This window comes from Corythoichthys intestinalis, chromosome 19 (genome assembly GCF_030265065.1).
Source record: "Corythoichthys intestinalis isolate RoL2023-P3 chromosome 19, ASM3026506v1, whole genome shotgun sequence".
NCBI classification, from domain to species: Eukaryota; Metazoa; Chordata; class Actinopteri; order Syngnathiformes; family Syngnathidae; genus Corythoichthys; species Corythoichthys intestinalis.
Window position 1 is genome coordinate 31,676,444 of NC_080413.1, and position 12,235 is coordinate 31,688,678.

General features: G+C 41.6%; 1 protein-coding gene across 1 annotated transcript in view; it reads right to left on the minus strand.

The window, feature by feature from the left end:
• tdrd6 (tudor domain containing 6) overlaps positions 1-12,235 on the minus strand; it is a 39,474-nt gene that overhangs the window by 18,636 nt on the left and 8,603 nt on the right. Inside the window, exon 2 of the mRNA XM_057822229.1 lies at positions 14-5,453. Coding sequence (XP_057678212.1) covers positions 14-5,396 — 5,383 coding nt within the window. The 5' untranslated portion in view covers positions 5,397-5,453. The remainder of the gene's footprint in view (positions 1-13; positions 5,454-12,235) is intronic.

A 12,235-nucleotide genomic window follows, 5' to 3' on the forward strand; every position in this document is an offset into this window, starting at 1 on the left:
CTGAAAAACTTACCAGGGAAATAACTCTGGACTTGAAAGCAATCTTCAATGGTACAGGTATCCAGCACTTCAAATGGGGTCAACTGGATCCCGGACTTTTCCATGGTCTTTTCTGGTGGAGAGTTGTTCTCATCGGACAAAGATGCATCTGTTATGTACACCTCTTCATCGTCAAGGATTTTACTATTCTTGGCCACATTTTGAAAAGGCAACACATTTACTTCTATTCCACTATCAATCTGTGAAACACTAGTTTCCATGTGAGGAATCAAAACTGCAGGGACAGTGCTTATCACTTCACTTGGGCTGTGGCTCTCTTCTTGTAAGTTTTCGGTAGGACTTGAAATTTGAAGAAAATCCAAAAGGCTCTCAATGTTCTTTGGTGTGCTTGCTACTATATTGTGAAATTCCGCATCATTCCATTGGCTTTCAGTGTCTGCACCAGGAAAGTGTCTTGCATCTTCAGTGTCAGTAGGTTCATTTTCTGGCTTTCTTTCGGATTCATCAATTGGGTCTTGGTGTTTATCCAGTACGAGCTGTGTGACGTCGGGACTTGTTTTCAGTGTTGAAGTCACCCACCAGCTTTTCATAGTCTCATTTAAGAGCTGCCCTTCACATTCCAGCTGTACAAGATGCATGTTCTGTTTATTATCTCGAGATGGCTTGGTGACAGTCATCTGTAATAATTTGTCCTCAGTAACTGAAGCCAGTGCATCAAAAGCACCTTCACACCATGATCCATTTGGGTCATCAAACCCTTCAAGCTTACACAGAAATGCTTGTTTTGGAGTTTCTAACAGGTCACTTGATATCTCCCTCACATCTGTAATGGTAATTTCAGATGTGTTTCCATAGTCCACAAAGACAACTGACAGCACATCTCCATTTTTATTCAGTACTTCAGCACGGCACCAAAGCTGATCATCTGCAAAAAATGCAATGCAAGGCATGCCAGGCGACTGAGCGCTTATGCTGACATTTGTATTATGAGCTGCCTTTCCGATTTCTGAGAGACTTTCAGATAAGTTATCAAGAGCAACTGAATCAGCAGGCTGACACCAAAAGGTATGCGCATCACATACAGCTGAGATGTAAACATCTAGCCGTTGTCCCTCTGTAAAATCTATTTGGTGGTAAGAGCGCGAACACACATTTGGTGAAGGTTTTGTGTTCTGTTCACTTCTTCCCTCTTCTGTGTCAGATGGGATTTCAGGACATGCTGCAGGTGTTTCACATGTGATCTGAACACCATTATCCTCAAGAGTGACTTGCCACACTCCTTCTGCTTCCTGTACAAAATGGCATTTCAGTTTTTTCTCAGGATTTGAGCCAATATCTTTCTTCAGAGTCGACACCACTTCTGCATCAAGAACTTCAAGAGATTCAGCTTCGCTTAGCATGCAGTGTGTGCTGTACCTAGGCAACAGCTCAAAAGCCTGATGGAGTTTTGCTAGTTTGGAAAGTGGCAATTGTGCTGTGTTGCCAAAATCAACAAACTCAACAAGAACCATCGAGTCAGAGAACACTTCTTTTACACCTGCCCGGTACCATAAGGAATCGTCAGCGAATTCTGCTACAACTAGGTCACCTACATCTACTTCAGGGATGCTGATTTTGGGAGTGGCGTCATTAAGCTTGTCACCTAGGGAGAATATTTTATCCTCCTCGCTGACAAGCTGCACATAGAAACTTGCTGGACTGTTGTAATGTGAAACATAGACATCTGCTGCCATACCCATTGTGATTACATTTTTGTGCAAGTCTTCGAGTGTGGATCGTTTTGGATGTTTAGTTTGGTGAAGCACATTGCCAGAATCTTTAATAGGTGATTTGGAATCGTTTGTGATTGTGACATTTTCTTCTTTTTCAATTTCCTTGGGCTTGATCTCATGCTGCCTTCGGTATGGTGGTTGGTACAGCTCTCCTAATGGGGTTTTAGCCCTCAGATTGGTGTCCAAATTCCATCTTGAATATTGTGTCGCTTGTCTTACTTGAAATTCAGGTTTTCCGTTAAGCTGTTTATTGGTATGGGGGCCAACAGACATTGCCTCCTTTTCCTTCTTGAACTCGGGTGCTTTCCGATGCTGGTAGAGAACCTGACCTTCAGTATGCCCTTTAAGATGAAAGATGTTTTTTATCTGGGAATTGATTTGAATGTTTTTGTGATAAAGTTCAACCTGCAGACTCCCACTGGGTTCTTTGGCTACAACAAGTGCTTGGTATTTGCCATCTGTCACAGATGTTTGAAACCAGTCATTCACTTCACGGGGAACATCTGTTGGGACATCGGAGAGACAACAGACGACTGCTTGCACAGGGACAGACATTATGTTGGTGGCTTCTTTGGGGACTGGAAGTAAGTCTGACTCATCCACTTGAGCTGTATCACCATAATCAACAAAATGAACAAGGATTTTTGGCTTAATGGCCTTGATTTGACCCCTGTACCACAGCCCATCAACGTACTTTGCAAAGCACAATGTTCCAAATACTTTTGGAGGTTTCACATTGCCAAGCTGAAGACAGAGCCTGTTGACATTCACATTCAGGTCCTTGAGCATATCACCATTCCTCTCAAGTTGGCAGTAGAACTGACTGACACTGTTCACGCATGTGACTTTGACTTGTTCTTCATTTCCGATTTTGATGTTGTATGCTGAGTAGTAGTATGCATTCAAGTGAAAAGAGGGTTTCTGGACTGTGCTGTGGGGCATACTATGAACACATTTTGCCATAGTAGTGCAGATACTCTCAAATGGAGTTTCTAGATCCACAATGTTGAAGACAATTTTTTGTTCATTGTACATGACTGCATAAACAGTGCACTTCAATTCACCAAAGTCAGAAGAAGCAGTTTCCACAAAGTTGACAAACTTTTCTTTTTCGTCGTCATTCCAGTCATTTGAAGCTGACATGACCTCGGAAGGGTTGAACAGACTGCACCGAAACGCTTGACTGTGCAGCTCAAGAAATTCATGGGAGATGGCCCTCAGGTCGTAGAGAGAGACTGTTTTTGTTTGGCCGTAGTCAACAAACAGAACTGTTACTCGAGTTTGTTCATGTTTCTGAACTACAAGACCCCTATACCACTTTCCATTGTCAGGGTGGCGGACAACACAAGCACTTTCTGTAAAAGGTTCATAAATGCTGCCTGCGTAGTGTGCTTGTATGTTATGCATCATCAAATTCAGCTGCCGTGAGTTTGTATTTAGTTGACACCAAAAATCATTTGGGCTTGTGATGTATGACACATTGACATCCAGGACACTACCAATGGGAAACATAGTTTCCGGGAACTTCCCAGGTTTTGATTCTTTGGTAAAAGGATTGATCAGGGCCTGAGGAGGAACATTTTTGAAATCACACAAGATTCCAGCTTTCGATTGCTCAGTGGAGATTTGGGAGGCTTTTTTAATATCATTCCGTTCAGCAAGGCCAGAAGAGCACAGCAGTGAACCAATATCCCTTTGTTCACGTGACTTGGGATCCATCAGTGTCACAACATGGGTAAGGTCATGTTTTTTCATCACCTCTACATTTAGCAGTTTGTTTGTGGTAACTTTGATGAAAAAGTCGGTCGCACAGCGACTCCATCTGGAATCTTTTGGCCCGATGCCCGCTAATGAACATTTCAGAGCAAGTTTTGGTGTTTCTTGTAACCTATCAGGAAGAGTCCTGATGTCACTCCTGTCAACTTCCTCAGTGCCTCCATAATCCACAAAGAACACCTTGATTTTATCTTCACCAATTCCTGACACAACACCTCTGTAGAAATCCCCATCAGCTGCTTTAGCTGCACAGTTGGCACCAAGTGTTGGCGTTTCCATCACATATTTGTTGTCTGTATATTTGTACAAGTGGGAAATATTCCCCATTAATTCATCAAGCTCATTTGTATGGTTTTGTGTTTGGATCCAAAACTCGTGAGGGTTGGTTACGTGAGAGACACGTGCCACATATAAAGTGCCAGGAAAGACATTCTCCACTGGAAATCTGTCCGTTTGCTCCACTTTTTCTTCAACTACCGCCGTCTGCCCGAAAGGTAAGATCGTACCTTGGTTTTGAAACTGGGACGGGTGCTGGATCCTGGACACCATGTTTCCAGTTGCATAATCAGCAGGTGTTTGTTCACTCTCCAGCAAGCGGTTGTCTTTGGAACAAAACATGTTGTTGAGGTTTTTATTTTCATCACCATAGAGAGTAACATAATAAACACCCTCTGTGACACTTTGGTACTGGAATTTGGCAATGAGGGTCTTGTGCAAGAGTAAGGACTTTAGATAGTTAATCTGTGTGCTTGTCCATCCAACCCCTTTGTCAATAACTCCATGGAGTGAGCACACATAGGTCACAACAGGCATTCTGAAGAACTCCGGAGCCAGTGGTCTAACATTTTCCATTTGAACCAATTGTTTTGTGCCATAGTCAACGTTAAGTACTTCCAGCAGTTTGTTTGATGGAAATACCTGTTGCAGAACAGAGCGGTACCAATTGCCGTCATTTCCTCTTGCAGCACAAGGAAATCCTATCATTTCGGGATCGACACTGCATCTGACCATTCTTCCCTGACAGCACTTTGTGATTTGCTGGGAGATTTTATTCAACTCTTGAGAAAAAATCTTCAACTGACAGAAAATGCGCTGTGGATTGGTTACTTCTGTGACTACAACAGTCTCCACAGCTCCTTTTGTCAGCTCTGGATACATGTACAAGTCCTTCTTGTTTAGTTGTTCAACTTCACCCACTGAGTTTTGATCAAACTTCTCAGCTTCAGTTCTAGGCTCTTGTGCCTTGAGAACAACATCCAGGAACATGCTTGGCTCCAGTTTCTTTGTTAACCCCATTTGTTGCATGCACTTGGTTATGCAAGGGATGTCCAAAATAAGCTTTCTTTGATGTACTAGTACATCTTGCACATATGCTCTAACTGTCTTCCCTTGAAAAGACTTCACAAATTCAAGTGCACTAGGAGACCATATATTTTCAGGAGAGAGCGGCACTACATTGGCAAGCAAACAAAACTCCACTTCAGGTGGCAAGTGGAAGTATTCCCTGTTACCCCAAGCCAATAACTTTGTGGTAGTGATGCATGTGATCCCTTTATCAATGAGGAAGACTTTGCAGTTACATCCACTTCTTGTCACAATGCGGGACCTATACCATCTACCATCAATCTCGTTCTGAACTAAGCACAAGTCACCAGGATTTCCTTCAAATTCCTGAAATAAATTTGCAGGGGACTGAATATTTTTGGTCAGGGATTCATAATCCACTGCCCTCGCTTGTCCAAAATTTGCCCAGAATTCAATGAACAGACAACGGGGATGTACATCAACCCAGGTAATCAAAATTGTTACATTTGAGCCTTGTGTCGGAAGTCCAAAGATTGATGACATTGTGCCAGGTTCAGTTGCTCAAACTCTCCATGTCTGTCCACTTCAAATGTGAAGGAACTGCAAGACACAAATGCAAAAAATATTACAGCCAGCGATAGAGCAATGATTTTTTTTTAGGGCTGATTTTTAGGGCCAATGGGATTAGCTTGATCGTAACGTTCATTATAGTTTCACTTAATCCTGACCTAATTTACAAGTTCCTAGTGGGTCAATCAGGATATTGGTGACGACAGGGTTTCCCCTACTCATTAAAGATCGTGGCGCACCGCCACACCGAAATATAAGCCGCCATCGATTGCCTATTAGATTGTTGTTTTCTTTTTAAGATTGAAGGATCCATTGTAATTTATAATTTGTATAATTTAACATGTCTAAATGAATAAATGTCACTCATTTTTACGCACTATTTGCCATAACTCGTCTGAAATAGCACGTCGAATACAAATTTTTCCTTTACACGCTTTATTTTGAAAAGCGCATCAGGCGAAGTGAGTACGTCGGTTGTCGGCACAGAGATGGGATATCGGGAGAAAAATCCACAGAAAGACATTTGAAGTTAATGAATGTACTTCTGGTTTAAGATCTTTTTTTTTCTTATTCCTGTGTAGATGAAGACAGACTTAAGGAATAGGGGGATCATCTTGCAGCATGCCCAACATTGACTATAAATGGACCAACTATTGCTTATTTCCCTTATTTATTTATTTTTTTAGTCCAGGAAAATCAAGTATTCCCAGACAGGATGCGAACTTTGCAAATATATCTTTGTTATGGTTCTTGGGAAAATAATGTTGTTTAAAAAAAAATGCTATTTGTCATTTAATGAAACAAATTCGCCGTGGCACAACATGATGGGGTTGTCCGACTCCGACGCAGCCCACCACCACCACAACTTCAAAAAATCCGAATGGAAACCCTGGACGAAATACCACACCAAACTTAAAATTTAGTCCAATAATGTTTGCTAAGTGCTGAGACATTTGACGTTTTCATTGAGTGGAAATCAGATCACAAAATGTTTCCCTTTGTCCATAGTTGTCAACGGACCACTGAATGCACCAGAAAATTTGATCAACTCTAAAGCGGATTGATCTATTTGTACAAAGGTGGTACAATTTTCTTCGGAAATTTCATCTCCTTTGCGCTTTGCACTGCGCACTTACAGCCACGCATACTGTTTTGTACTGGTATTGTATTGTACAGGGTGACCCAAAAAAAAGTTTACACTCAGTTGACTGCTTGTTTAAAAGCCATTGAAACATATCTAAATAGGTTGTCATGCTTAAGTGATTCATTAAGGTCACTCAATGCAGCTGGTAATCTCTCGTCTCTACAATTCCTGTGCTTCTGCTGAAAATGAAGAAAACTTTAGCTGTACCTGAATTGCTGTGTGCCGGTCTGACACCTACTGAGATTGCAGCAAATCTGAGAATATCCAGATGTGCAGTCTACAAAGTTAAAAAGAAGCTGAAAGATACTGGAACAGCCTCACGAAAACCTGGGTCTGGAAGTGCCCGATCTGTGGGGACCAAAAAGTTGATTGACAAGGTGATATGTGGCCACCCAGAGTCCAGATCTCAATCCCCTGGATTATAGCATATGGGCAACTGTGGAGGACAGTGCCTGTAAGAAGCCATAAACTTCTGTGGCAGCCTTGGAGAGGTCCATTGTTAGATCTTGGGAAAAGATGACAGCATCCTACATATAGAAGCGTTCTGCAGGCACCTGGAGGCTGCTGTGACACTTTGGAGGACACATTGAAAAATAGAGTGTACTGTACATGTTCTTTACAATAATGTATAATTTGTGATTAAATTCTAATTCTAAACTGAATAAACATGGCATTTAAGTTGTGTTATGGCAGTGTAAACTTTTTTTTGGGTCACCCTGTATTGTTTTGTTCCACTTTATGATTTCAACTCTGATTGCCCTCTTGTGGCATGTTTTGGAACTATCCACACAGGAAGTTGGTTGTCAAAGGGCCAGAGCTTTTGTTTTAAAGCTAACGACAACATAATGGTGCCACCACTGCTAAATTCAAGGCCACTTTGGTTAGATCAGTTCACTTGTTGATGATTTTCAAAATGGAGACTTTTCAAAGTCACGATGATTGATGAATAGATTTTGAGCTTTACCCGTTAGGTTTTTGCTGACATCTTGTATTACTTGTATGTGAAATTTGGAGTTGCTCTAATAATGCCATATAGTGCCACACCTTGCCATATTGGCTAGTATTAATACAATTAATTAAAACAAAAATGCAGATACATATTGACACACTCATGCAAGGACTGTGCCCATATTTTGTCAAAGGTTAAGTTGTCGGGTGAAATATCAAGTGGATGAAGTACTAGAGCCTAGTTCGGGCCTAAAAAATCCAGCCCAACCCGACCCGGCCCGTGTGTATTAAAGCCCGACCCGGCCCGAGCCCAAGCAATTAACTTAACTTGCAGGCCCAAACCCGAAAAACCCCAAAATTTTATTTTTTATTTGCATGCCCCAGCCCGAACCCCCCCCCGAAATTTCACGTTGTATTTGTAGGCCCGAGCCCGAAACCCCCCCGAAAATGTACGTTTTATTTGTAGGCCCAAGCCCGTTTTATTTGTGATTACTCAGGAGGAGGAGGGAATGCGGGATGCGATGCGTGGTTGCGTTTTGTGTGATCACATTTTTGACGATGCCTATGTTCATAATGATAACAAATTAAAGCCTGTCTTTTGTAACAAATTCTCCCAGTTAAACAAGACTGTAAGATGCATATTCAATAAACATTTATATCTTTTATTTCTGTGTGTCCGTTCAATCAGTTGGATAGTTCACGCGTCATTTCCTTGGCAAAATGCAATAGACATTTATTTTAATTTCTTCAAGTTGGCAGAAAAAAAACACTTTTCTTAATGTTTAAATAGTCTACATATTTTTAAGATCATTATAAATGCATTTACACAACGCTGGAAAGGTTTGTTAAATATATTTCTGTGTGGGATATTGTGCTCACTATGCACCTCTCTGACAAGGAGAGGAACAGCAGCATATACAAAAATAAACTAAAATACTTTTAAATAACATTAAATAACAATTTAGTATTTTAATGACTCGCATCAGAACACACACAAGAACAACCTGCCTTAAGGAGCACTGAAACTAAATAATAACCTTTTAAAGTGATCCTCTAGTTTTAAGACAAGTAATTCTTAAAAGATACATCTTAGTATGAGTTATAATAATTTGATAGTAAATCCCTCTTAATGTTTTCGTTTTAATAACATTTGTCAAATTATTTTAACTGATTGTTCGCCATGGTTGTTGACGTCGCAGTGCTGTGACGTTAAGCTGTGAAGTCCCGCTGCCGGACTTCAGCGTGTCATTCATTAGCAACATGTCGTCGGTTCGTCCCTTCCAATTTGAACCAGAGCGGAAAAGTGAAGAGCAGGACAGCACTCTCGGTCGTTCACAAGACGAGCAGCAAAGGCGAAATGCAGAGCAAGAAATACCTGATGAGGCAAGAGTTGGGCTAAACTTCTGGTGTACTTGTGGCAGGTGCATCTCGATGACAACGGAGCGAGAGAGCGTATGTTGTCGAGAACTCAGGTTTTTGTCAGCAGATCTTCAAGGTGAGTTATTGCGTCATCAAACTCATTCCAATATAATTGTGTAGATTGTTAGCATCCAGAGCTGTCGTATGCTTTACATACAGTACAGGCCAAAACACCTTGGCATTCGTGCCTTTTTATTTTCTTGACCATTGACATTATAAACTCTCACTGAAGGCAATAAAACTATGAATGTGTGGCGAGCTAGGGAAGGAGGCGGAGTATCAAACCACGGAGCTAATCCGCGTTGTTTTATTGACATTTAGGCTGCAAGAAATAGCAATGTCTGTCTGGCATGCGACCCGCGGAAGGTAACGTTATTTCCAGCTGTTCCCTTCACAAAGTACCCCCCCACCAACCACACAACATGCCAACATAATTTCCGCCGGTGAATTCTGTTATAACTTGCTACAAATGCACACGTGTGTATTGTGTACTTAGAAAAAAGGTGAAAGAACTAAAAACGTGTAATATTCTAGTATCTTCAAAGTAGCCACCCTTTTCTCTGATAACTGTTTGGCACTCTTGCCATTCTTGCGATGAGCTTTCAGAGGGAGTCCCCTAAAATGGATTTTGACTTCACATGTATGCCATTCCGGCGATGAGAATTTATTGCTTTATCAATGGGGTTGGGACATTTGTGTTGCATTGAATGAATTGCATTGGACGTGCTTTGATCAGTTTGAGTGGCAGCATCACTCATATTAGCTGAATACTGAACACACACACTTACTGCCTGATGAACTGACAGTAGAGGTGAATTATTAGCTTCCTCTGTGACTAGCAGTACGCCCGAAGGTTCGCCTCCCGCTGTAGCGACAGGAGCGGCTTGGGTGCTTAAGAGGGCGGCCAGAGTGAGTCTTCACTGTCTCGCTTCATTGCGCGCATTTCACTCGATATCCGAGCAGGCTGAGGCTTCTTGTGCGGGAAAATAGTTGGAACAGCATTTGGTTTTAGTCTGCGCTTATATCTAGCCGCTCCGGTGAGATCTTTCATTAGTTGTCATCTAAAATCTAAAATCCTCAAACGCGGTAGGAGAAAAATGGCGACAACAAAGCCTTGGTTGTTTGGGAAGATTTGCTTGTCTACAGGCATTTTCCCAAACCTTTCTCCTCTTCTTGTCAACAGGAAATTTGTGGAGACTCGCATCACTCTCCTTGTTTCCATTTGACTCGAAATTGCATCCATAAGCACCACATCGTGGCATTTTACTTCGCGAGTTAAGCCAGTAATACACAGTTGTTGTACACACGCTACACGATTGGAAAAATATCATCTAGGTCATCACTCCGCGCCCGCAGAACATGGCGCCAACTATCGGTCAAAATATGCACTAAATATTGTAAAATATTTCCATTGATTTAACATTTTATGTGTTTCTAACGACATATTTTAATACAAGAGAACAATTGTGGTTTATTAGAGCCTACATGTCTTTAAAATCGAGGATCACTTTAAGGAACACCGCGAACGTCACGATGTCCTGCTTAGCACGAAGAGGTGCAGCCCTCGAAACAAATGATAATAACGATGTTTGACTAATATCTTTTAGGCCAGTACAGTTTTTAAAATGCCTGCTCAGCGTCAATGTGCCAGTCTTTCTGCTCTCGTACGTGAGCAAAGCGCCACATTTGTTGCATTCGGCAAGGCCGACCGTTTTCTGTAGCATCTTCCACTATCAATTTAAATCCTCCACCACTCGTGGATTCTTGCCTTTTCAATCCCTCCGTCTTTAGTTTGCTTTTCACCTCTTGCTGCTCTATATCGAAATTCGAAAAGGAAATACCAGATACCGTTGCAGACTCGCGGAGAGCGCTAGAGCTCGTGGGGAAGATTAAAAGGAGAGCGGGGCCACAACGTTCATGTGCGCAAACAATGCACTGGCTCATGTTTGTGATTATCAAAGCGCCTTCTCTCTTTTTTAACCAATTTATTTATTTTATAACAATTATTCCTTAGTTTAACATCCATACATTGTTTTAGTATAGAAATATATATTTATTTTTAAAAAATTAGCGAGAGAGAAGTCCGACCCGGCCCAAAATTCGGGTCGGGTCGGGTCCGGGCTCAAGATCTAGGCTCTATGAAGTACATGTATTTAACAGTTCATTTAAAAAGGAAATAAAATTGATTTAGATGTATGGAACCCCAAAAGGGTCGAAATTAAATAAAAAACATTATGAAATTAATACCATTTTGTTAAATAACAGACAAGTTGTGTAATATGGCCCTTAAATTGTAATATAAGGTAAGGGTTCCCCCAACATACAAGAGATTGTGGCACACCGCCACACCAAAATAAAAGCCACCTTGCCTTGCAAATGAGATGGGGTTTTTTTGTTTTTATTTTTTTAAGGTCGTTTCAAACCTGCAGCAGCAGAGCTTGAAGGGTTCAGCGGCAACCTATTCATTGTGTATTGTAATGTCCATAAGCACGGCCTCCTTAAGAGACGATCGGACTGGGGAGGTGAGATGCAGGGGGAAGCGAGCGGGAAGAATGGGAGAACAGGCGAGATAGCGATAGATAGCGGTCACATGTCGCGGCACAATAAAGTGGGTAAGCCAATACCTCCTCTCCTTCTTCCCCATATCCGGGAAATTACATTAGTTTGGATCAGACTATTCGGCAAAAGTGAGCGGTGGACGGCCGTCTTGGATGGAAAGCCAAGTTTGAATGAATTTGCTCCGAGAGGCGGGGCCCAAAATAGAGCCTTGCTTTATTTTCAGAGCGCCGCCACGCTAACGTCAACAATGAGGGGGCAGACATACTTATATCTGTGCTATCAGACAGTTTCAGTAGACGGATATACACAATCACGAGTCACGACTGACGAAACCTTCATAGACGCACTTTTTTTCTAAGTTTCCCGAGCTCTGGGACACTTGAAAAATGACTTTCATACCTCTCCTTGCTCAGTTAATAGTACCTCGATGTGCATTTGTGTGGAAATGTAGTTCACAAACAACAACAACAAAAAATATTCACCGAAACTAGTAAAACTCTTTACACGGCTATTAGAATTTCCCCCTACTCCTTGAAGTGGGTCAGTTAACAGAAGGACGATTATTGTTGTGGTAAGGTAGCACGTATTAGGGCCAAATAAAAGGAAAAAGAAAAACTACAACGGAGGTCTGCAACCCGCGGCTTGAGTGCGCTGCCCTACTGGCTCCCTGGAGCTTATTCAAAGATTTTTGAAAATTGAAAAAGATGAGGGAAATATATGTTTTGTTTTAATATGGTTTCTG